This window comes from Centropristis striata, chromosome 4 (assembly GCF_030273125.1).
Source record: "Centropristis striata isolate RG_2023a ecotype Rhode Island chromosome 4, C.striata_1.0, whole genome shotgun sequence".
In the NCBI taxonomy this organism is placed as follows: domain Eukaryota; kingdom Metazoa; phylum Chordata; class Actinopteri; order Perciformes; family Serranidae; genus Centropristis; species Centropristis striata.
In genome coordinates, this window is record NC_081520.1 from 39,323,056 (window position 1) to 39,350,901 (window position 27,846).

Here is a 27,846-nt window from a genome sequence, read left to right on the forward strand (position 1 = left end):
GTTTTGATATCACTTAAATTGACATGTAACACGGCAACTGGTCTAAACCACTCATGGGATCCATAGTCTGATACACACATCTGTGCCATTCAATATGACAGACAACAACTGGGTACCAGTCATATTACAGTGGCCTCAAATCACATTAGAGCACGCCGCACTGGGGAGGGATTAAGGGTGCTATTCTGGTCCAGGCGAGGAGAGGCCTCTAAGGTGGTTAGGGTTAGAGCAGCGGATTGTTAAACAGTGGTACACTCCACTACAGGTCTGTTCCTAGTGTGCATTACAGCCTTTCGACAAAATAAGCTTGCAAGTGAAGATGTCATTTGCCAACATTTCTCACCTCAATAAGAACCTCTTGTTGATTTTTTTCTTTGTATGAGCAGCAAAGTCGTCGGAGATGCATATGATGTTGTTATGTTTCTCAACTTATTGCAGCTGGGTAAAAGTGGAGTTAAATACATCAGATATCATCTGGTGACCCAAAACAAAAAAAAGTGGATCTGGGCAGCACTCCTACCTCCAATCTATTCTTATTTCCCCATGACATCTTCTTTTACAGGAGGGAATTATATCACATTGCAAGGCCAGTTGCTTGATTGCAAAGGAAACAGAGGAAGAAAGGGAATGATGGGTTGATGGATGGAAGGATCAAGTGATGGATGGACAGATAGAGGAGCTGAGACTCAGCTCCATATTTAAGTCGGCATTATACTGACCAAAATATTCTGCACCCAGAGTTTAGATTGAACTGGGCCAACCCAACACCTGTCTGTTGTGTTTGTGTCTACCGCTACATGTGTGTTTGCAAGTACAAAGTCATTCATCACTCACCCCTTTTTGTCTGCCTTGGCTTTACTCTTGTCCTCTCTGTCTCTTCCTCTCTCCCTCTCCTTGTCTTTCTCCCGGTCCCGATCGCGGCCCTTGCGCCGGCTCCGGTCCCGCTCTCTGCTGCGGCTCCTCCGCCGACTGCGGCTGCTGCTCCTTTTGCGGCTTTGGGTCCCTCGCCGGCTGCTGCTCTTACTGCGAGACCGCCGGTGGCGAGAGTGAGACCTGGAAGAGACGACAGGGCGTAGTTTGTAGCTGTTAAACTACTCGTAATACAACCAACTGTTTCTCATTTTTCCTCAATGAATAAGAGGTGCGACGTATGTTGTTGTTGTGGTTGTCACTGTCATGACGCGTTGGTTTATATTGGGTTAATATTACTATTATTTATTTATTTTTAATTTATTTAATTAGTTATTTTATTTATTCTTGTTTATTTGTTTTCTCTTGTTAGCGCTTCTTGCTTTGTTTGCCTATTTATTTTCATTGTGTGATACATATAAATGAGCCATGTTATATATTTTTATATATATGTCGTAGCATCTGCCCCTCATCCACATACACACACGCACACACACACACACACGCACACATACACCTGCGATGCCTCTGTGCAAATCGTGTATCATTCATGTTTTTCTTTGTTGTTGTTCGCGCTGTATGTCCACCGTCTCTACTTGTGGTCCACATGGTGTAGTGTATTTGTCTGTCATGTCACCTGTTTGTTACGTCATTTCACCAATAAAAAAATAAAAATAAAAATAAAAAATGAATAAGAGGTGAGGTGCTGCTAGTTTACCCACAAATTAGTCTTTAAAAACTATCCCCGTGTTAAGTATCACCAACCTTTTCTAACTCTTTAAAATTAAGTTATATCCACTTTCTGCCCTGTCTACTTGACTTCAGCTTATTATTGCCTGTATTTCCCAGAATGCCTTTTGAGCATTCCCAGCAAATGTGGCTGACAATGTTTCATGTAGCTGTCAGTTATCCATATGTGTGGCAACAGTGATAGGAAACAGAAATACTAGGAGCAATGCAGTGTGTTCCCACTGAGTAAAGACTGTAAGACTGTATTAGGGCTGGGCGATATGGATAAAAAGTCACATCCTGATATATTTAGGCTGAATATCGATATGCATCCCAATATTTTTATCGCAAAGTGAGAGCAAATGTTCAGTCAAAGTCAAAGCCAAATATGACATGTCACAAGTAGTTTTATTGAAACCGTTTATTTAAGTGAACATAAATACTGTATAACAACAAGAGTACCTTTTTAAAAAAAAAATCAAAGCTCCATGAAGTGCACATTTAAATAAAAAATATTGGTAATGCTTTATAATAAGGTCCTTAATAACCATTAATTAACAAGTAATAAGGCATTGTTCTCGCTTTAGATCCGGTAGTTGCAAAAAGCATAGTTAACTTATAGTTAACTTATAATAGATGAGCAATGAAGTATATTTTAATATCAATAAGCAAACAAAATAAGATTAATAAAGGCATGGCAAAGACATAATGGGTGGGTCATGGGTGTTTGTAATGCCATTATTAACACTTATATAAGCTTATAAACACACAATAATGTTAATAAGCATTTTGTAAGGACTTACAAGGGCCTTATTACTTGTTAATTAATGGTTATTACAAGGACCTTAATATAAAGCGTTACCAAAATATTTTAAATTAAAATAGTCTATGAAATTTAATTATCAATATATGTGATATCGGTTAATTTCATATCACATTTAAAAATATATTGATATTTTTTTATATCAATATATCGCCCAGCCCATACGTCTGTATTATATAATAGTCACAATGAACAAGAACCAGCTAATACTGGTGTGACCAACTTCAGGTTAAGCGGTGGCTCTACATCTAGTTCTGTAATAGCTACATACATGCACCCAACCTAAAGGAAGATCAACTTCCTGGTGATGGAAACTTTACATTAACCCTTTATCAGGCAAAGAACTATATTTGGTAACTTCAGGTAATATATCAAGAAAAAAGTGGCAAATCTACAGGAAAAAAAGTAGCAGATTTAAGAGATTTAAAGTGGCAAATCTGTGCGAAAGAAGTCACAGATTTACGAGAAAAAAGTGGGAAAAAAGCAACTTTTTTCTCCCAGATTCACCACTTTAACCCTTAATAGGGCACTCATTGAAATATTTGCAGATTTCAACCCTGGAGAATATTGGAGGATATTACATACAGCCGGAATGTGTAAAAAAAAACATACGAAAATAATATTTTGAGAAAAAAGTTTACGAGATTAAAGTGGCAAAAAAATGTTGCAGATTTATGAGATTTAAAGTGGTGAATCTGCGAGAAAAAAGTTGCTTTTTTCCCCACTTTTTTCTCGTAAATCTGCAACTTTTTTAGGACAGATTTGCCACTTTAAATCTCTTAAATCTGCAACTTTTTTTCTTGTAGATTTGCCACTTTAATCTTGTAAATTTGCAACTTTTTCTCGAAATATTACCTGAAGTTACCAAATATAGTTCTTTGCCTGATAAAGGGTTAACACACCTCCTATGATTTACTGACATCACTGTTTCCTCGTCACTTGTCTCATTTGCTCTGGTTAATTCTAATATTTTGCAAATTTTGTGATGGCGTTAGCTCGTTAAATGTGCTTTGATGTTATGTAAGACTTTACATGTGGTATCGAAAATGGTACTGAACAGCAATACTTCTCAAATAAAGTTTGAAATTCCAGTATTGTAACAACAGTAAAACATTGCAACGTTCGCACCGGTGATCAAAACAAACTCACTAGGATTTAAATTCTCCTGGATACGACAAATCCATCCTTCATTGGATGGACCTAATAATACAGTTATGTACAATCTGATACACCATGACACACACACACACACAGTAGAAATGGAGCCAATTAGAGGCGGGCTCAGAGGAAAGCCTGTCCTCTGTATTGATCCTGACACTGGCCCTCTGGTCTCAAAAAGATTAACAGCAGGAGATTTACTTTCTTAGTTATGACACACAAACATAAACACACACACACACACACACACACACACACACACACACACACACACACACACACACACACACACACACACACACACACACACACACACACAGTTCCAGTCACATCATTTAAACATCAACAAAAAGAGAATTGAAAGTGTAACTCATCTTCAATATGGTGCCATTCACCAAGAGACACAGATTACCAAAACATAACCGCTTATTTATGTGTGACTGCCTCTATCAACGGAGACAAAATCCTTCAACATATTCTGCTTGTGTGTGTGTGTGTGTGTGTGTGTGTGTGTGTGTGTGTGTGTGTGTGTGTGTGAGCCTGCATCCTGTGTCAGTGTACATGTACGTGTGTGTGGGAAGGACCATGATTTGAAACCCCAGAAGAAATCGGCAGCTGAGATGCCGTTATTTTCCATCATCTATCATTTTATTGATTTGTCTATAAAAACAGTCAAACCTGCTGTCCACGAGCTTTATTGCTTTCCCCCCTTTATTAGTTTGCAGTTTGGGACATCCAGAGCTGTCTCTCTCCCGACAGAAAACTAATCATTTTCTTCAGACGCCTGTCACCATCCTAACAGACAACACTCTGACAACTGTTGCAATCAATTAGGCCGGGGCGATCCTGATCACTGGAGAGTAGCTGCACTAGTTCAAGGTCTCAAAAAGAGATCCTTCCTTTCAAAAAAAACAATTATGTTTCAGCTTCCTTTTCTCAAAACCAAACAAGTGCAACCTTCATTGAATAAACCTATTTCATCGTTAAAGGTCAGACAATGACCAATATCATTAACACATCACCAAATATGTATATAGTTACATGAACATCATAAAGTTTAGTTTCAAGTTCTTGGCTAGAACAAGTGATATTTTTATTACTGATAAATGTACTCGATATATTATTCAACAAGGACGCCTGAAACATCCGGGGAAAAGGTGCAATCTGTCATCTTCTATTGACTTCTTTTGTTTAAACCCAAAAGATATTCACCTAACATGACCTTACATTTAAGGAAGTCAAAAATGTGCATTATAATTCATTTCTTGATTAATCATTTTATCTTTAAAATGTCCAAAAACAAGTTGAAAGTGCCTTCTACAGTTTCACAAAGATTTTGTATTTGAATGTTTGTTTGTCCGAACAAAGGTCCAAAACCCCAAATGATTCAGTTTATAATCAAATATGATCATTTAAAAAAAAAATTAAAACAGCAAGTCATCACATTTGAGAAGCTTTAACCAGCTAATGTTTGAATTTTTTGCTTGCTAAAATGATTCATTGATTATGAAAATATTTGATGATTTTTTTTTTGTCAATCTAATAATTGATTTATCAACTAATCGTTGCAGATCTAGTAAAAACCTTTAAGTTTGGGGAACTTTTACTTTAAAAAATGATTTAATTGAATAATCAATTATCCAAATAGTTGCAGACTTAAGATTAACCAACTACTTATTTCAGAGTTAGAGCTACAGTAGAAGAGCTCAGACTTCCTCCAAGGTCATGACTAACCACGTAATGTTAACTTAAGTGAAAAATTATTTGTGTATGTGCACTTTAAATTGGATCCTCTTTAAATGTATTCATAATTAAATTCAACTATAGTGGGTTCTTCCTTTGCCCTTAATACACCCTTCTTCTATGTCTCGTAAAAATAAGACCAGCAGTTTTTCCATAATCCTACTGACAGACAAACAAACAAACAAACAAACAAACAAGAACCTAAAACCTCCTTGGCTGAGGTAATAATACTGCAGTATTTGAGCAGCTGCAGCACTCCTCTATTCTATTTCTGCATTAATAACTTTCCCCACACAAAAGCCAGTCTCATAGCAGATACTAAAGCAGACACCCTGCAGTGATGATCAAATATAATTATTATAAAACATTTGATTCAGAGGCAGAGGTGAAAGCAGTCATCAGTCACAGGACATTTGATTTAGCATGACTAATACTGTGTTTACTGGAGCTACGATTAGGCTTGTCAGAGAATCACAGCTAATGGAAAAAAGCAAAAGGAAAACATTGGCATTTTTGGGGTTTGGAGTTTCCAAGCGAGATAATCCATCAATGGCCCGAACAGACCTTGGAATGAGTGAATCTATGTGTTGACAATGCCTGCGTATGTTTGTAATCAACAGTACATGAGGGGGAATACAACAGAGTTGCAGTGTTCCAAACCAAAGTCTTATATTTACAGCCAAGCAAATTGTGGCCAGAAGCAGCAGATGCAATAAACACAATCTCTCTCTCTCTCTCTCTCTCTTTCTCTCTCTGTTTCTCTGTCTCCCTCTCCCTTTCTCTCTCTGATGGCAAAGAAAACAGCCCACTTCTGGGGTGTGCAGCAAATTAAATTTACTGTAGTTAATAGAGTGAGCCTATGCTGCTAAATGTCAATTTCCTGACCAAGTCCTTCCCCTTGGAGAATGATTAGCTAATTTGGGCTGGGGATAAATGGGCTAATGCAGGACACACACAGATAAACAGCCACAGTTGGACCCCATGCCAAGCTCTTCCCCTGCTTTACATTTTATTGGCCTTATTATCTCCAGGGAAAATGGGTCCCCCTATGGCCTAAACATATTTTCATTTCTAATAAAAGGCCCTTGCTGGTTGCCCCCACGTAAACCCCCCCACCACCACCGTACACACACACACAAGCGATGCCCCCTCACAGCCTCCTTCCTCCATTCCCTCGTTTCACAGTCCAATCCATTAAATCGGGGCTCTGCAATTGGCTGGTGCCGTTTTCCTGGTGAATTATCAATAGAGTAATTATGCTGCATGTTGGGAGCCAGGCTGAAGCTTATCGCCGCTGACCCCCCGGTGCGCGCCAGGATATGATCCCTCACCACAGCCCATTGGGGTAATTATGTGGTTGGGTGTGAAGCTGGATGGTGTGTTACCCTTATCAGTCTGTATTCTATTTCTGTTTTCATTGAAAATTGGACATTAATGGCAGCTACGCGATACCACTAGTGTCAGATACAGGTGAACGTCTCCAATGGAATCTGACCCCATTTAAATCATTATTCATACTGCGCTGTGTAGGGACGGGGAACACATGAACACACACACAAACACACAAAAAGACCAATTATCCTCACTGTTCCTTTAACCTTATCTTCCCCGTATTCATATTGTTTTCCCCAACCAACCATCCTCCGCTGGGAGGACAAAACAAAGTTCATGTCCGTATTGTATTTGTCCTGTGGCAGAAAAAGCCACACAGCAAGTGATGTTCTTAGTGATGCCCCAAGCAGCGTGCCTGTCCATTAGGCGCAGCAGTGATTAATGGCTATGTAACTTTAACACTATCACATTTCAGTGACCCCTGTCTGACCACACACTATCTTACCAACAATGCGAGCACATACAGGTGTTTAACAATGACAATCTGTTTGCTGTCTCAATATTTTAATGAAAAGGAATACAAATGGCCGATCATAATAATGTAGGGTTTTATATTTTGGATTTGTTTAATTGGAAGTTTTGTATCATATCCATTATTCTGACTATATTCATCATGTGTCAATTATGACCCTACTTCCAAAATCTATCTTGTCTTTGTATTGTTTTCAATTGAATGTAGGTCGAAAAGGAGTTGCAAATCAAATGCATTATGTTATATAATATCATTATATTATCTATTTTCTTATCCTGCTGTATCTTATTTATATTTTTATTTATATTTCCCTGTTTTAATTGACTGTTTTTACTGTTTTCAATTGTGTCTTGCTGTTTTAATGTGTATGTAAAGCACTTTGAATTACCTTGTGTTGAATTGTGCTATACAAATAAATTTGCCTTGCCAATTTGCCTATGTTTTTATTGTGTTTTTCACAGTAGGGCTGGGCGATATGGACCAAAAGTCATATCCCAATATATTTAGGCTGAATATTGATATATGATATATATATATATATATATATATATCCCGATATTTTTATCGCAAAGTGAGACCAAATGTTCAGTCAAAGTGAAAGCTAAATATGACATGTCACTAGTAGTTTTATTGAAACTGTTTATTTAAGTGAACATAAATACTGTATAACAACAGGAGTACCTTTTAAAAAAAATCAAAGTTCCATTTAAAGTGCACATTTAAATAAAAAAAAATATCTCAAATAAAAGCCGCAGCTTGCCTGGAGCAAGGATCACAGTGCAAATTTGAACTATATTGTATCTGCGATATGGTCTAATTCCAAATAATATTTTAAAATATATCGATATATTTTTTATACCGATATATCGCCCAGCCCTATTTCACAGCATCCGGTTGAATGGTGCTTCAGTGTACACTGTATTTGTCTTTTTTTAATTATCTTTATGAAAGCCTGACTCATGCCCCTGGATGTACCTGTGTATATTCTACCTACAACTTTACTTGCTCATAAAATCTGAGCACTTGAAGCTTTAGAGAAAGCTATAAACTAGTCAATTAAAAGAGAATCCGCACATTCAAATGTGTGCCATTTTTATTTTTTGGAAATTTTTGATGCTTTTTGACTTTCTTCAAACATAAACAATATTACTACAACATTTGTGACCCAAGTCAAATGTGCACTATCCCTATTATTATGTTATCTAAATGATTAGGCAGTCAGCTTTTACAAGCATATGACAGAAAATCACAGTATCATGATTCAGCCTTTTAGAAGGACCAAAGAACTCGTTTCTGACAAAGTACAAAAAATGGACATGATAGCCAGTGAAATAGAGGCTCGTCCAGAGCAGGGCTGTGTATTGGTAAGATTCTTGTGATGCAGTAATACAATATGTATCATAATATAGGGGTTACTAATCAATATATTGTGAATTTTTAAATCAGATTTTATACAAAAGTGTCCAAGCATAAAGAACGCAGTATCATATCCATTAAATCTGACAATGTCATCCAATACAGTGTTTTATGAATTGATATAGTGCCACAAAACATAATATTGCCATACTGAAGTGTATTGATATTTCCCTTCACTCCTGCCTCAGACGTGGTGCAGGACAAACCCAACAACTATTAATTGTAATTGTATAAAATCACAACAATTTAAAACACAACATCCCATTGAAACTAGATTAATTGTGTAGATAGATAGATATATTGCCATATGCAGTTTGTTCAGGTTGTGCTATCTGGTCTAGATAAACACAATGAAAGAGAAAGATTCAGTAGTTTTCTATTTAACTTCTTCTAGATGAAGTGTTTTTGTTATGACAAAAGAGCCATTTTCAATCCTAAACACTATTTCAAAAGGTTTTCATAAAATTCTTCCTTTCTACAGTTTATTTTACTAAACACCCTTAACCTACCACCTCAGCTGGTACAGACCTATCAAGTAATGGTAAAAGCTAAGATTTGAGTACTCTGCAGCCACACACACACACACACAGAGAGAGACACACACAAACACAAAGACTACAAAAGAGCTTGCCAGTCGACTTTTCCAAGCAAAAGACAGATTGAAAAAGAAACGGGCCTATTGAAAGTGAGAAGATCCATATTTGAAGAACTTCATTAATGCGCTGTTCCCCGCCGAGTTATTTCCAGTGACAGAGCACACAGCAGCAGCTTCATGTTCAAGTTAAAAGTCACTTTTCTTTTTTCTGCCATTTCAATGTGTCTAAAAGCACCTTGAGTGAGCAATGTGCATTTCCTGCTGCCAAAAGACGTGGAAAACAGCTGTTCCTGCCTGACGCTGCCTGCTGAATGGAATGCAAATATGTTAACCATCCAGAATTTATTACTTTTGAGTGCTCTTCAAACGCAACGGCAGACACAAGTTTAATTTATGATATTCCTCTAATTATGAGAGCTGTTGAAATCATTTCCCAAGCTGCTTCCTCCTTCCAAGCAGCCACATTATCTGTTCCCTCGGTTCACAGTACACGCACGCACGCACGCACACGCACACACAGACTCAGTCATCCACCATGCACACCCACACAGAAACATAAATATACATACACACACACGCTAAATAACACACAAGGAATCGCTGCAAAGTAGCTGATTGTGAGCACAATTAACACAGCAAAGACAGAGCATGAAAGATTCACAGAAATGTTTTTTCTCCGTCCCCCTCTGCTTCATAAAAGCAATGTTTAGATTTGTCATAATCTTCAGTTTGCTTTTAATTTAGCAGTCGTCAACACAAACGTCTGCAATGCCCTGCTATGCTGTGAAGCAGAAATGAGACCCCATGCAGGCCACCCACTCACTACCCCCCCCCATACACTCCCAAACACACACACACACACCACACACACACGCTTACAGCCACAAGCCACAAGGTCAAGTCATTTAGCAGAGTTCAAAGGCCTTCACAGACCCCTCAGATCTATATGAACCTACAACGGCCAGCCAACGATGAGGGAAAAGAAGACTTTCTGCAGCGAATGTGGTTTTTACGTGCGTGCATGTGTGTGTGTGTGTGTGTGTGTGTGTGTGTATGGCCGTGTGCGTGGCTCGCTGCATGCACATGTGTTGATTACCCTGCGTCTTCATCGGCACATATGCCCAGTGTCACTCAGCCTCCTCATCGCAATCCTAAACTTGGCCGTCTGGTGTGCACCCGCGCCCTTTGACCTCTATGCAGGCGAAGCTTCGACATGACACCCATTAGCAGCTGGAGCCGAGGGGGGCCCCGGCTCAGCCACTCAGCCCAGACACAAGGTCAAGTGAAGGTCACACTTAGACAAGGTGCTAACTTGCCAACTCGCTCACAGCCACTCACGCAATTGAAACCCACTTTTTCCCTCCTTCCATCCATCACGGCCCGGAACAATTAGTTACACTGAGTTAGGAGAGAGTTGTTTTGGTTGTCATTGCCTCCATCTGTAAGAAGGTGGAAAGCAGGGAGGGAGAAAAAGTTGAAGGAGAGGAGAAGGAGAAGGAGGAGGAGGAGGAGCAGGAGGAGAGGGAGTGCAGACTTGACAAGGGGAGACAATAGGTGAAAGACAGCAGGAGGCTTTGGAAGGAGAAGCAACTGTAAGATAAAGAGAAAAAAGGTTAGAAAAGTTGGGGAGTCAATGACAACCAAGGTAAGAGAATAAAAAAGAAAAGAAAAAATGATTGGGACTTATGGAGAGGACAGAGCAGACAGCCGTGCTTCACATCAAGCTGGCTCCAATTAGCAGGTGTGCTCTCAGACGCTCGCTCTCCCTCTCTCTCTGGTCAGGGAAGATGTATTTTTCTGCCTTTTATACGCATGTATTTATGAAGTGGTAGGAGATCTGAGGGCCCTTAGCATAACAGCCTTTTATTGTTTAAATGTGGACTGCTCGGCCCCGTGTGCTTAAGTGATTTAGGAACCTCACAACTCCGGTATAAGAAAAATCATAAACGCTGAGACAAACCATGTGGGTGGACTGTAAAAGGCACCGAGGAACGGGCCGACAAAAAGCAGACACACATTCCACTACTAAAGGGAAACTACACTTAATTAAACACCCAAGACACAACTGGAATAGTGCCCTGTAAAAAACTATTAGTTTCCCCTCTTCAGTGGAATAACATAAAGTTGTCTTCTGACAGAACAGAGGCTTGTCTCATAAAGAAGTTTCTAAAAATCTTTTTTTTTTTTTAAGAACTGCTGTCAAGATTGAACAAGGAGAAGGAGAGAGGGAGAGAGAGACAGAAATACAGATCAAGAAATGAATAGAAAGAGAAAACACTCCGCCCTCTGAGGAGGGAAAAAAGCCGCTCCCCTCCACTGTATTTGTCGCTTCTTGTGGTCTACATGTCCCAAGTAACCGATAAAGAGGCAGATTTTACCTTCTTTTAACATTAATAACCTTAACCATAAGGTGATTTTTTGATGCGCAGCAGCACTGAAACAACAGCACGTTTTGTAAACAATAAACAGAGAAAGATAAAGACCTTTTCTGGCCACCACTCTCTGAGAAATGTCAGGACAGTCAGCATTGATGAATGATGATATATTGGAAACTGGATATAGCTTTCACAATATCACAATTATATTTTCTCTTCAGAAGTTAATGCTAATACAGCCAAGGTCAATACGATTTCTTATAATTTTTATGTTTTTCCATTTATTTTATGAAATCTCTGCACTTTTAATCTGAAGTAGGAGTGGCAATAGTTGATTTGCTTTGCTACGCGCTGTTCTAAGCAGGAACCAAATGAGGCCATATGTTACAGTGATGGCATTAATGTCATTCATTACACATCTGCAGTAGCACATGAGAGACGGGGTGCATGCTTTGTTATCCCACTTTTTCTGAGTGTCAGTATCCCACAGAGTTTACAGAGAAATCTGGCAAACTTCCACTCCAGCAAAACTGTTGACTGCATTTAAAATAATTACATTTTTCCGGCTTTGATTTAAAGCCAAAATCGCGACGACGAGTTCTCTGTTCAACCAGTCACAGAAGTGTTCTGCTCTTTGTTCAGCCAATCATACGACAGTTGGCCACGTATCCTTTGGGCGATCCATCTATCTCCACTTCCTCCTCATGTCCTCGACTCTGCCAAAACCCGAATGGATAGACAGAACAAAAAAGGAAGACAAATTTCAAATAGAAAAACTCATGCGCATGCTGAGAAAGTGTTTCATTACTTTCAAAAAGATTGTCAAGGTTTCAGTCAAGGCGCACATGATCCTTGTTTCATTTCTCTGCCATTCTCTCTCATTTTTCTCTTCTTTTTCCACAAATAAATTACTAAACGTGTGAGTGAAACCACATGCTTGTGTGTGTACGTGTGTGTGTGCGTCAGTGTGTGTGTTTTTGTGTGGTTCCTTTGCTTGTCCAAAGTGAACTGACAAGTGCAGGCAGTGGTTCCATTAGCTGGCAATTTGCTCTCAAGTTGTCCGGGAGGGAGAGGAGGAATGAAGGAGTGTTTTTTGGCAGGACAACGCACATGGCTCTGCTTAGGACGAGTTAAGTGAGGTGCTCACACACATAATCCCAGGCCATCATTCAAACACTGTCGGAACGCACACACCCTCAGACATGCAAGTGTAAATGACACAGCTTAAATAGAGATCAATGCCTCAAATAATTAAAATGTAAATCTATTGTGAAAATGCACATATTTACTCTATAACCCATTGATGAAAGTGTGCTAAAACATCAACGCTAACTATACGTCTGAATACGACTGTGCCAGCATATTGTAAAGACCGACTATATAACACGTGCTTCCTCTGAGTCCCACGGAACGATGGTGTCCATATGGTTTGAGCCAGAGCATAAGTAGAGTACAAGGTAAACACGCCTGACTGAGGTTTGTCCATGCATGCTCTCTTAGCATGGGTCTCTACGGACTGGCTCAAAACCTGGCCACCGAATCACACGCAGCACATAAACATACCTCCCTCCCTGTGTGTGTGTGTGTGTGTGTGTGTGTAGCATGTTTAAGAGCGAAAAAAGAAGAACTGTGGACAGACGGTGGCGTTTATCTGTGCATAAATTAAGAGCAGAGGCTGTTAATTAAAAGGGGGGGAAATAAGCACAGATAAAATAAAACTTTGCTAATCGGCTACTTGGCAAGGTGACCTCGGAGCGCACTGGGCGTCATTCTAGGACCCGCTGTCCTGCTGGGCGAGTGGCACAGGGGGGCAACGTGCAGGTCCGGCTATGAGCAGCAGGCAACTGGTAGAGCCCCCCCTTTTCTTTCCTCTCTCTCTCTCTCTCTATGTATCACTGTCTCTCTATCTCTCTCTTCCCCTCCTTCTCCGCCCAGAGCGTTATTAGACCCAGGGCTCCGCTGCGGCTCCAAACAGCTCAATGACAACACACAGGGCCTGCCAATTAGAAATAATTAGACAGTCATTTCAGTGGCAAGTCTTTTTAAGTGCATATATAACGATGCAATGATGCTTATTAGCCGGCCTGAGCCGGCGAGGACCAGGGCCTCAAACGCTTTGGCGCTGGAGAAAATAATTATGCCAGTGATCACAAAGCGAGCTGCACATCTCTGTACTTCACCTCCACGCGTTTCAAAAATCCACTTCATTAGCTCCCGTAATTAATCCTCCATTAATTGCAGGAAAAGCCCAGTTTACCTCCCTTCGTTTCTAATTATCATCTTATAAATAGTTATGGTTCTAATTAATGTGTTCATTAGGCAGGATATTTCTCTCAAAGCCTCGCTGGGAGCCAAAGGTCCGGCTCAGCTCTCTCTGAAGCCTAACCAGCCAGAAGGTGAGGCCATCCTGCCTGCATTTGCTTTTATTTTACTACATTCAACCTCCTAATTGGCATTTAAAACCCAATTTGGAAGAACTTCAAGAAGCTTAAATAGGAGAGAGAGACAGAGAGAAGGCAGGAAGGAAAGAGAGAGAGATACATTTGGTGTTCATTTTCCTATGCCAGAGCTAAAAGCGTTTCTGTCTCCGTCTTTCTCTTGGTCTGGCCAGACGGATGAGGCTTTTCACTGTCATAAAGTGAACACAATGAGGGCTGATTGCATGTATTAGTCTTTGGCATTATAGAGGTTTTATTTGCAAAACACTGCAAGCGTGTCTCTAAAGAAATAACAGTGGGAGTGTCACACTTCTACTGGCTTTTAGTCATCAAACAGACACATTTTGTCTTTCGTATAAAGTAACTAGTCCTCTCTCTATGATACTTAAATTAATCACAAAGATTTGCTTTCAAAAAGGAACATTACTCTACGCTCTTGATGATTAGATCTGTGAACTTTAAAAAAAAAAAAACTAAAATACTTTATGCTTTGTTTGAGTCAACTTTTGTGAAATTCCAAAACCTATGTAAACATAAAAACTGTAACTGTAATAAGATTTTATTACATATATATATTTTCTTTTTTTTTTTTAAACACTGAATTACATGTGCTGCATCTTCAAGCACCAACTCTCAATAATAATCATGTTTAATGCAATATTTAGGAAAACAGATTAACTTAAAGAAGAAATTGTGATTATTTCACAATTTCACAACTCCACATCTCATTATCTGTGGCGTTTTTTTTTTAGTAATGAGTCAGTACATTAAATTCTACTTATACACAACTGTGTCTATCGCTTTTGTGTTCCAGTATATCACCATGAGTGGCCATCTGATAAAACATGTTATAAAGAAGAAAAAACAAAACAAGCAACATCTTTCTCTAATTTGTCCATTTTACTAACATATTAAATGTTAATATCACCCGAGTTTAAGGACCCTTTTAACAGAAAACAGGTTTTATCTTCCCACCTCCACATTTAAAAAGATAAACAAGAGAAATAAAGACAAAGCTGTTGTATTAGACGCTATTCAGATTATTTTACTTGAAAGTGATTAAGAGCTCCAGTATGTGTATTTCACAACCTACCAATTTAACCAGTTACTTTATCTGGATGTAGGTAGTAAAATATGCATGGGTAACTTCACAGGCCTTTAATGTCTGCAGAAAAAGCTGTTTGTACGTCTCATTTTGTTGCAAGTATAATAATGATGTTTTTCAAATATTCTTTATATTTTACTTCCCATTTGAATGTAAATGTTATATGTGTTTATTTCTTTTTTTAATCACTGTCAGATTGATGCCCGAGAGATTCCTCCATCACACAACGTCTACAAAAACAACAACAAACTATCCTTCCAGTCTTTAACACAACAGGCTTCATGTGTCATTACTTCCAGTTTTTTTAACAGATGGATAAAAAGAGAAAAGGGACAACTCTTTGATGTTAAACGAGTCTTTGTTTGGGACCATCGGACTAACTCCCTCATTTGATCGTCTGTGTGAGAGGACTGGTGTGATGCCTTTTGTGAGGTGAATTTTGCGTGCGTGTGTGTGTTACACAGTGCAGACTGTACAGCTAGGTTGCTACCCAGGGGAGTGGGCTAGTGTGTTGTAAGCCTGCAGGATGGAGGAGTGCGGTGCGGTGGAGTGGGGTTGTGGGGGGGCGGCTTGGCAGAAGTGAGGGGTGAGGGGAGGGGGGTTTTCCTCTGGCGGTAGAGGGGAACACTGCTTGCGGCGAGGCGCGGATGAAAGAGGCTGTCTGTGTCAGTCACTTATTCCTCCCTTTGGTAAATAAAGGTTTCTGACAACAAAGCCGAGCAGCGCTTGACTGGCCTTTACAGCAGATAAATAAAAAAGACAACACAGAGAAAGAGAGTAAGACAGAGAGAGAGAGAGAGAGAGAGGAAAAGAGAGAAACAACAACAACAAACACGTTCAGATCTCACGACTGGAAGCATGTTGATTTTTATGGAGTAGAGAAGACGCAGCCGAACTAAACCAGGTCATCTTTCAGTTTAAATCAACACTTTGCAAGTCCGGTAATAGGGGAAGAAGGAAGAAAGGGCTGAATGTCATCCAGTGGAAGGGGGAGAAGAAAAGATGCTGAGAGTCTACGGGATAACAGACAGATGGATGAAAAACAGCCAGGAGCCTGCTCTTAAATTCCAGTCTAGTATACCCTAGACTAACCTGAGACCGCTATAAAACTGTGAGAACACTAAATGAGATACTGCAACTTAAAGAAGAAAAAGGATTTAGGGTTTGTTCGCCTTCCTCCTCATCTCATTCCCTATCCATCAGCACCACCACTTTTGCCTTATGGTTCTCTCATAATGGCAACATCTCGGTGGTTTGTTGAGGAAACCAGATTTCACTTGTCATGTCCTCAAAACACACTCAGGGCTGTTTCCCTTATGAAGCCAGCGACACCCAAAACCACCTGCTACATCACACACAGTCTAAACTGTGTGAATAAATATATGTTGGACACAAATGCGCAGAACAATCTCCACCCTGTCACCGGACAGGGGAATTGCTGATCCAGGTGCAATGAAAAGCTGGGAGGCCACGCTGCTCAGCCACAATAAAGTCCCAAATTTTCCTCACCCTGCCTCTGTCTTCTCGCACTCAGCTGCCCTACCTTCACTTTCCTCCCCCTCTGAAGACCTTTCCACTCCTCCCTTCAGCTCCTCACCTCAGCCCTCCCTGTTCCCAAGCCGTCCCGATGACCTTGCTCGTGCTCCGTGTCGGTGCTAGGCAGGAAAAGCTATCTAGCAGATGTACGACACCTCATCTCATACAGGGGAAAATTGCTGTGTGAAATAAATACCAGGCCATCGCTCAACCCCTGCACGCACACACACACACACGCATGCCCGCACACACACACTGTGTCACCCTGAGTCCTTCTGTGATCTCCACAGCAGAAAGCAGAGCTATGGACCTAAAACATCTAGATTACCTCGCTCTAAGCAGCAGCGAGACATGACAGGGTGGCCTAGTGGTTGTCCATCTCAACCAGAGGACCTAACTCTGGGAGTTGACCTCTGACCTCTCTGAAGCAGGACAGCAGAATGTGCCTGAAGGGAATCACTTAAGCGTCTCATCATTGTTATTATTATTACATTCTGTTTTATGTCAGCCTTATTGCAGGGGCCAGATGCTTAAAACTCTGTGTAGATTCATGACTAAAGCAGAAACTCACAGAAACTTTCTTTTCATCAGATGTATAAAGAGGCACATATGCCTGATTCTGGTTTAAAAATCTCAATCATTGTGGTAGTAGGCGCTCATGCACGGGCCATATTTCCACTCCCATAGTTAGTCGTAAATGATTGTAGAAACAACCTCAAACTTCCCATATATGAAAAGTTGTACTAGTGAAACACAGCAGAGAGAGTGCAATTTCACTGTATGTACTCCCTCAGTGACAGAGCAGCTGTCAATATGCATGTCCATACCACTAATTCATTACATGTTTCTGCAAACCAGCTGTGAGGTAAAATCTCACTCAGCATTAATATTTTTATTAAATGTCAGAAAGATGATCAATGATTCGTTCGTAGTGCCCATGTTGAGACAGACTTTACAAGTTGCTCCACAATTTAGGATAAACTTAAACGATAATTAACAGGATGATGTTGTAAAATTTAAAAAAAGATGCATAAAATTTTAAATTAAGGTTTATAAATGTGCCTTTAATTGAAATTTTACAGAACGTTGTGCAGCCTGAAAAAATAACACAATCAGTGAAATTATCAAACAACTATAAAACAACGTTTTATTATAAAGTTACATCTCTCACCTTACATTTCATGTTCCCACAGATATCTTATCTAAAAAAAAAAAAGCTCATACACTAATTCTTTCTATATAAATATCAGTTTATGAGTGGGAAAAGGTGTATGCATGTTTTTTTTGTGTGTACAAAAAAAATTGTCTATGCATCTGGACCCTGACCTGAGACCTAATCTGAAGCTCCAGCAGGTAAACATGGAGGCTAACACGTCCTTTGAATTTCTGTATTGCACTCAAACACTACAATGGCATCTTGTTTATGCTATAAATGCACATTTTCAGAAAGTCATCCCAAATGCTTAGTAAGCCACATTTGCTCTACTTCTGAAGTCCAGCCCCTGACTGTCCCAGCTACAGCCCTTTCTCCTCGCTCTAACTGAGCACCAGTTCTGAACCCATCCCGGTCTCTGTGGCTCCAGGGGGCAGCTGAGATAGTCCTGACTCTGGTCTGCTATCCTGGCATGGTGGGTGGTGCATTTAGCTCGCTATCTATCTCCTCTAGGGGAGAGACAGATAATTAGAGGTCTCACTCTCCTCAGAGTCATGACAGCAGCCCAGCAATGAAGCCGCTCCAGTGTTAGCGGGGCTAAACCCTGACGCTAGCACTCCGCCCTGCTAACTCAACACGGGCCTGAAATATTAATGAGGAAAATGTAAGCATCTGTGTGTGCGCCCTGCAGTATGAGCTCACCTATGTGAGTGCATGCACGCACACACACAACAAATTAAATGCTCAGCTGCTCTTTGATGGGTCAAGTGGTGTATTTGTCACACCTGCCATTCCTCCACATCTTCTCAGAGTGCCTCGAAAAGCAAACTGTTATTAATGAAGGACTGACAGAATGAGTGACTGAGCCACACACATTTAACCCCTGCTGTGGACGCCTATAAAAGCGCCGCGCTACGCCGCTCCGCCGAGCTCACCTAAAGACGTGCCTGTGATCCGGCTGTGATGAGAGGCTGCGTCGTCTTTGTTGGACCGGGTACGCATCAGATCACTGTATGCTGCTGCTGCCATGCTCCACTCTGCTCTCCCCCAGTGGATTAGGGCTGTGACACCCCCTCTCTCCCTGAACATGCATTCGCGCAAATCTGCACATACATGCATACGCCCAATCAACCGCACACACATGCTGGTGCGCACACACGCACAGCCTGATATGCCTGCTCACATCAAAGAGAATAAACATTAATGGCAAATAGGTAATCTGCTCCTCTTGTCTGTTTTACATTTCAGGGCAAGATTGAGTGCCTCTGGGGGACCTGGCCCTGCTCTGATTGAGGGCAGGAAAAAAAGAGGAGAAAGAGAGAACAAGAGGAGAGAAGGAGGAAGCAACGATAAATGGTAAACACATGATAGAGCATTATTCTTATTTCATGTATCTCTTTATTTTTTATTTATACATGAGAGATTGAAAAGAAGGTAATAATATCCCCTTCCTTCAGCCCACGACGGCCCCACTATGGTCCTAATCTTCTCCCCTGCAATATTCTGATGCAGGCGTTATTATTCTCATTTCTTCTGAATAATATCCCTCTCTCAGGCCTATCTGTTCTCTCTACCGGTGCTCGCTTTTGTCTCTCTGTTCATTTTCCTCCTTCAGGATCTTCTCTGCTCTCTCCCCCTCTAGCACTAACTCAACCTATTCTCTCCACACTTTTCCATTCTCTTCCAACTTCTCGTCCCCCCAGTCGGTGCACTCGGCCTCCTCTCTCTTTCATATTCTGAAGGAGGTGCCTGGTTGGTGTGGCCGGGGTGGGGGTGGCAGGCAGCACCTCATATCCTATCTGCGTATCAATCATGAGGTCCTGTCCACTCAATCCTCCTCTGATCCATCAGCCAGCCTCTCAGCCATCTCAGGCAGCCTCATCCAGACACACACACACACACACACACACACACACACACCACCGCTGACTAATGGCAGCCAGGGCACCTGTGCACACCAACCTGCTTTCATTCCACGACCACAGTGGAGGCAGAATGTGCAGTATCCCACTACAAAGCTGTACAATCCACAAGGTTGCAGTTTTACAGTTTGGGATGTGACAAACGTGATTTTTTTGCAGATTCTGATAAAAAACAACAAAAAAACAAAAACAAAACTCAATTAGTTAATTGTGGTGAACTTCCCTTATCCATAATCTTGAATTGTAATTTCGTCCAATGCCTTAGAACAGACTCTCTAAGTAATGCAGAAAATATGGGATATATTGACATGAATATTTACAGGATTTGTTTTAAAAATGTCTCATTTAAAGCCATTTAACAATAATCTGAATTATGAATGACTCTCAGTTAATTCCTTAATGAATACATCATTTAATACGTTTTTTAAAAAATAATGAAAAATGCCTTTCCAAGAGTCCAAAGTGCCTCCTTTAAATAGCTTATTGTCTCAATTTATCATCAAACCCCCAGAGATTCAGTTTATTCTACAACAACACAATGCAAAGGGCCAAATCCTCACATTTGAGAATCAGAAGCTATTTTGTTCCCCATTTATGCTTGAAAAATGAGTTGATTATTAGTCTTAATTGTTGCTGATTATTTCTATCAATTAGTTGACAAATAATTTCAGCTCTAGTCCCATTTATGACAACAAAATTTCCACTAGATTGTTTAACGCTCCCACAGCAGCACACATGTTGCGGCCCACGACAAAGTTTTGCAGACACAAATTGCAGCTGCCATCACATAACTGCATAAATTCATCATCAATGCCATCATTTTGCACATCCCCACCTCCAACACCGCCTCCACCTCGTAACACCCCACCACGCACTCCCACCAGCACCAGCCCAACCCACCTGCTCCTCGCTCACCGCTAAGCCGATTACACAACGCAACCCTCCTAATCACAGTACAGCGTTTGTAAACACCGATGTCATCGACTGTAGTTCTAAATCTCCCAAATCCCCTCCACCCTTCATCTCACACCACACCATTAATGCCATTTTCGACTGATGTTTTAATCACCAGTGCCGCTGCGAGTGACTGCCACTGTACCACTGAGAGAAGCCAGACAATGTGTGAAAACTGCTTGGTCAAATTCTCTCCAGAAATGGTTTCGTTTCGCAGAGCAACCCGGATATTTGCTGCTTGTTGTGAAGCCACAAGATGTTCTGTGACCATTAGGTTGGAGAGTAAAAAGTGTGGTGCACCATCAACCACTCTTATGTCAAAATGTCTCTGTTGCATCATTCATTCAATGTGACACCTCTGTAATGAAGATATTAAAACTCTTTTTCCTTTGTGATTAAAATGATCTCTGCTCTCCCCCACAGCCTTACACAAGTAAACAAAAGGCCTCGCTCGCGCATATATTATGAAAACCTTTTCTTCAATTGTGCATCTGTGCATGTTTTTATGTGTGTATGACAATGTGTGTGTGTGTGTGTGTGTGTGAGGGATTTAAAAACTGCAGAGTTTACTGGTTCATTAGCACCAGATTAGCTATGCTAATGACATGGACCACCACACACAGAGACGTTGCCTTTATGTTTCTGAAAGGGATACACGTCTGACTATAACTGTGTGTGTGTGTGTGTGTGTGTGTGTGTGACAGACAGAGAGAGAGAGAGAGACAGAGAGAGTGCAGGTGTGTACATATTAGTCTTGCATGAATAAGTTAGTCCATTGCAAAAAAAAAAAAAAAAAAAAAGGAGTCAGCTTCACCAATAATAATCATAATTCAACAAAGTATGTATGGCTAATGATGTTTTAATTGTGTTAATGAGTGAAAGGAGAGCTGCTGCCAGAAGAGATTTGGGAAGGATTGAACTGGTGTTGCAATATGACCTGCCGTCTCTGCGGGTCTCTGTTTCATTAATACTCACACTGTAAGACAGATAGTCAGGGCAAACTGAGACACGAGTACGTGCACATGAACATACTAATCCAGACCTAAGTTTCCATGTGGCTCCGTCTGATGACATGAGGCATAAATACGAAACGATGTGTTTGTTTACGCTGAAGTAAACTTCCAAAAGTCTTATTGCTTTTTTTAATAAGAAAAGTCTGCGGTGGCATTCCACATACTGATTTGTAATACAAACACCCAAAGAGCACTTCAAGAAGATTTTTTTTTGGTCCCTCCTTAAAGATGTAGCCATCACTCATCACTCATGCTGTATTCTATTTTAGCTTATTTTCATCTTTTATTTTGTTTTACTCTTTAAAGTCATACAGATGTGTTTCTTTTTATATTGCCTTCTGTTTGTTTTTTAATATATTTTTTTACTAAAAGCCTTATTGAAAGCACTTTGAATATCTTGTTGTTGAAACGTGCTGTATATATATATACTTGCCTTTGTTACAAATGTATAACATTTTATTTTTATTATTATTAACTATTACTTACGATTTTGAAGCAAAAACTATGTTGGAATAATTCAGAAACTTGCCATTTTTCAGTAAATCACAATACTTGGGGTTCTAAATTTCAACTTTGCAACAATATGAATCATGAAATATTCACAACCAAAACCACCGAAGGGTCTAAAAACTCTAAAAAGTGTTGAAATTCAATCAGTGTATAGCACTAAGGAAAATGGTATTCTTTAAAACATAGCTAGTGGTTTGAACATTCACTGTTGTGTTGGTAGTTACTCTATCCAAGACTGAATAAAATGTTGTGCGTTTGTGTTGTTTACCTCCTGTCTCGGCTGCGTGACCTGTGTGAGCGGTGGCTCCTCCCCTTGTCTCTCTCTGCGCTGCGACTCCTCCTCCTGCGAGACGAACTGTGGGACGAACTGCTGCTGGAGCGTCTTTTTCTCCTGGAGACCACAGAACAAATTCATACAAATTTTAACAAACATTTATATTACTATGCTATTGGCAGGATCCTCAAAACAAAACATCACTCAGACAGCGGGGTTCAGGAAAATTAATCATTTGGAAGTTTTGCCAAATCGGCAACAATGAAACATGTGAAGCATGGTCATTTGGCCTCATTTTACCGTTTCACTCATTATCCATAAAAAAAAAAAAAGTTTAAAAAAATCAAACACTTCTCATATCAGCTCCCTCCACCCTGCCATAAGAAGCACCATTTCTATTATTCTGTGTTCATTCCCCATATTGAATTCTTCTCTCTCCTGCATAAGTGAATGCTGTATTCCTAATTTGTTTTGCTGTTCATTTCAAGAGCAAATATGTCCTTGTGTCCCAGACAACCTCACCTCCTATGAGCAACGCTGATGGCTACTTTGCATTAGTGAACACGCTCGTCTACGGCTGGGAGCAGCAGAGCCATGCAGGCTGCCCTACAGTTCCTCCACAGGGGCCCTTTGGTGCTCTGCTGCGCTTTAATGTGGCTACAGCAGTGTGTGTAGCGTCTATTTTCCAAACACCACTCACACCGCGTTCTTATTGATATCATGTAGCAGGAGGCATTATGGGGGTGAATGTAAATGCAGAACCCCCCCCCACCACCTCTTCTACTGCGCAAACAGTTTGAGCAATATTCATTATTTAAAATCTCTTCTTTTCTTTCACCAAAGCCAAAAATACCCAAATCTTTTTAGCACACACACACAAAAAAACACATACACGGTCCTATGGGAGCTTCGCAAGATAGAGGAGAAGAGAAGAAAAAGGAAAGCAATTCAAATAACACAGAGGCTGAACTATCAAACCAGATTTGTACCACTTAGAGCAGCGCAGGAAAGATCCATTAGTATTCCAAAGGCTGGATCCCATGAGCCGGGCCTTATGAAATAACTTCCACAGCCCTCGTACAACCACTTCACACATTACACAGAAGAAACACACAGTAGTGAGTAGTGAGGGTTTTTGGAAGGTGGCGTTAGCTCACATATTCTCAGAAGCCTGCGCGAATGTAACGTAATAAAAACATAATGGCTCAAACACATGGAAGTGGGAAGCGCTGGTTAACACAAAAGCCTTTCACATAAATACAACAGCTAGCAAGTTGGATTTCAAGTCTTTTGTTCCCACACACACACTTTCCCCCGTCTTGCTCGCACTTACGCATGGATGCAGTTACTCTCTTAACACATACACCTTTATTATGTGGTCATGATGTCACCCACCAAGAACATAAGCGATCTTCTGTTTTACCACATGTGAGGTCTCTTTACACCGTTTGCATGTATGCAGGTTGAAAATGCCGCAGAATGTGTGTCCTCTTTCAAACAAGTCTATTTAAGGAACATGTTTCTCTTACACACACACACTCACACTCACACACACTCACACACACACAAGGTCTTGGTTAATTGATCAAAACATATGGCTAATAGATGAGGGACTGTGGTCCCGGGGTTTACACTGCCCACCCAGCCCCATCCCGTACAGACAGGCAATGACTTCCAATCAGCAGTAATGGACCTTGACCAAGCCTCATAAATAATTACCATCAACTGGCCTTGTCTGAGCAGCCACACACAGCCAGTGGCAGCTGTGGATGGATGGAGGAGGCCAGGTCCAGCCACTTGCCACTTGTAAAGATGTCTGATTATTCCTGAGCCCCTCATTCATCTGAAACTGCTAAATAACAAAGTGTGGTCTTTTGTTAACAGGAGGAGAAGCTTATAAAACAGGTATAAGCTCGTAACCTTCAGATTTTATGCTTTACTGAGAAGAGACACAAAATGGGCCATCTAAAACAGTCATGTCTACCTTAAATTTTAAGCTATGTTTCATCTCAAAAAATACCTCTGGCCAAAACACAAAAGTAAATGTTATAGATTCATTTTTTATAATAGTGATCATACATATTCTTTTTGTGGAAATCATAAGACCAACTTAAATAGTGTGGCTCAATTAAAATTTGAATGCTACATTTCATACTTGGGTCCTCTGAGCAGAATCCTTATCTGTGCAAAGGTCCTTCACTGTCCATCATTCCACACAAATCCTTACTAAAACATCTTAAAGGAGTCTAGTTAGCCTGGACAAGGACTAAAACCACAACACCAAACAGCATTCTATCTTAGGACGGATTGAAAACTTGGAATCTAAACAATAATTATCTCTTAGTCAGTATTTGTTAAAAAAATTAGGGTACAGTAGGTTTACATGCCAGACAAACAAACTTTTCTGGAATTCAATACATTTTTTTCTGTGATCTTTGTATTTTAAATTATGTTACCGCATGTGCATGGGAAAAAAAAAAGGAATTGTATAAAAATATTTGTATTATTTCAAGGGCATCTCTACCTTTGCGCACATGGGTTAACCCTAGGAATGTACAAATATACTTTTGAAGCCAAAGCAAAAAACAATACCCAATATTTTCAATTATCAATCTTAAAAACAGTCAAAAAACAAAGGCCAATTCAACACTAATGGTGTTAATACAGATTTTTTATATTTCAAAGAAAAATAAGACACACATATATATACACACATATATATACACACATATACGACCGCTGAAGTCCATTTAGCTGCTTTAGTTTCAGGCTACTGGTATTGTTCATGCTTGCTCACTGGGACATTTGAATAAAACAGAGCTATGTAATGTTGTAATTAACATCTGTACTTTTCCTACTATGTCAAACTGTCTGCTGTGAAAAAGGCACATCAGACAATTAGTGCTACCTTGCCGTCAGACAACCCCTTCCAATGGGGAAGTGAAGCCGTTATGTCATCTATGGTCTCTGCTACGTCACACAATAACACAAACAAACTAACCAATCAAGGCAGTGGTAGATCAACAACTTCTGTGTTCTGCTGGATAAAATTACTGTTTTTGTCAAAGGAGTCTGGTAGATTTGGAAAGAGCATAGATAGATGTAGCAGCTTCAGTTCCCCCGTGGAAAAGGGCTGTCTGACAGTAAGATCAAACTGTCAATATTAGGTACACATTTTGCTGCGTCCTTCCACAGCAACACACTGCTTAGCTTACCATCTGCCCTGCATGCTTCTCCAAACTGGGGGCCTGATGACATCATCTACTGTAGGTAAAACACTGACTATGAATAACTACCTCATACAACCTCTACAAAAGCTCAGAACTACCCTTTAACAGAGGCACTATACACGTTAGCCTGCAGCTGTGGATCTGGTTCGGCCCCAGATGGGAATGTTCCTCTCCTGGTCCACTCTACACTCACCATCACTACTGGCCAATGGTGGCGCATCATCACCTGCTGCTGTGCCCCCCCCCCCCCCAATAAACTCCTGCTCCTCTCTCTCCCTCTCTCTCTATTGCCCCCCCCCACACCTCTATCTACTCTACTCTACTCTGTTGACCTGCCCTGTACAACGACATCTATTGCACGTCTGTCCGTCCTGGGAGATGGATCCCTCCTCTGTCGCTCTCCCTGAGGTTTCTTCTTCTTTTTCCCCTGCTAAAAGGGTTTTTTAAAGGAGTTTTTCCCTGGCCGATGTGAGGGTCTAAGGACAGAGGGTGTCGTACCATGTACAGTCTGTGAAGCCCTTTGAGGCAAATCTGTGATTTGTGATTTTGGGCTATATAAATAAAATTGATTTGATTTGATTTAGCCTCTAATAAGCTCTAAAAGACAGAAACCCACAGGAAATATAATGAACCAACATTAGACAAGAAAGGCCCAAACAATAGTTCAAACATTTGATTCACTTTTGCAATCACAGAGAAGAGGAGGCATTTCAGTCAGGGGATGGGCTTCTGTGAAAATGCAGCATCAGCACCAGAGCTAACTGCAACAGGACAGTCACCTGAATCCCTTTCTACCTCTAATAGAAAAGAAAGGTGTGTTATGCGCGCTCACCTCCTGTCTCTTTCTCTGTCTTTGGAGCGAGAGCGGCTGCGGCGACTGGACCTTCTGCTCCGGCTGCTGGTCACCCTGCTGCCGGAGGATGAAGACGAAGAGGAGGAGGAGGAGGATGACCTTCGACGCTGTTTCCTTTTCCTCCTGCTCCGACCGCCATCCTCACTATCAGACGAGCGCCGACCCATGCTGTCTGACGGTCAGCTGCCAAAACACATGGTGTTGCCGATGAGTTATCTCCATGACACATTTGATCAACAATCTAAAAACTAAACCTCCAGTAATAATAATAATAAACATTATTTGTATAGCACTTTTCTTAACAAAGTTACAAAGTGCTTTACAGACAAGAGATAAAAACACAGACAAGTTGGAATTACAAAAGTCAAAACATAGAAAGTGATAAGAGCTGGGGGAGAAAACAACCAAGAGATCACGTAGTTATAAGCCTTTGCGATAAAAGAAAGTTTTCAGTATCGACGTGAACACGCTAAACATAATAAAAAAGTCAATAGTACATGTCTCTACGTGTCTTAATGTTTCATTAATGTAGCTACTTTAACCACAAAGTCAGTGATCTGTTTAGCTAGCTAATACAACACGTAGCTCAGTTATTAACCACGTGGGAAAAAAGCAAAAGTTACGCCATATAAATCATCGTTACAGCTCTTACAACACGACTGTCACATATGCCGTAAATATAAAAGAAAAATGTATTTTTTAAATGTGTTTTTGTGGAGGCTAGCTAGCAAGCTAACTGTGCTATCTCCACTAACGTTTGGCTGTATGGTGGTTTTTGTTTCGACTGAGGCATTTGAGCCACTAAACAGTGTCCCAGTGCAGTCAGTGAACGTTACACATAAGATATAAGCTGCAGCAAAATCAACGAGAAGCTACATTGAAATGAAAAGCCCGCTCCTCACCTTTAAATCGCTGTGAAGCTCCACAACTCAGCCATGCACTGCTCAGGAGACTCTGCTAGTCAAAGCGGATAGCATCGATCGAGCCCAGGCAAAATAATCATAAACAGAGCAATCGATTGGGAACTTCTCTCATCTGGAATCGTGGTTGAATTAGTTGTTCGTGATTTACCCTGAATGGTATCTTCATCCTCAAATTAGCCCTGCAGCCTTTTTTGTTGTTGCCACTTTAACTATAGTGTAAAACAATTCATATTAATATAGATATAACCCAGCATTATTATAGTATGTTATTTTATTTAGATGATTAAGTGTGACTTTTGACATGAAATGAAGAGTTTAATTAA

General features: G+C 40.5%; 1 protein-coding gene across 1 annotated transcript in view; it reads right to left on the reverse strand.

Moving 5' to 3' along the window:
• Nucleotides 1–27,599, reverse strand: part of rsrc1 (arginine/serine-rich coiled-coil 1) — a 145,584-nt gene extending 117,985 nt beyond the window's left edge. The window contains exons 1-4 of the mRNA XM_059331442.1: nucleotides 27,503–27,599; nucleotides 26,580–26,783; nucleotides 22,512–22,634; nucleotides 835–1,053 (exon numbers count right to left, since the gene is read on the reverse strand). Of these exons, the coding sequence (XP_059187425.1) occupies nucleotides 835–1,053; nucleotides 22,512–22,634; nucleotides 26,580–26,767 (530 nt within the window). The 5' untranslated portion in view covers nucleotides 26,768–26,783; nucleotides 27,503–27,599. The remainder of the gene's footprint in view (nucleotides 1–834; nucleotides 1,054–22,511; nucleotides 22,635–26,579; nucleotides 26,784–27,502) is intronic.
• Between the last annotated feature and the right edge of the window lie 247 nt (nucleotides 27,600–27,846).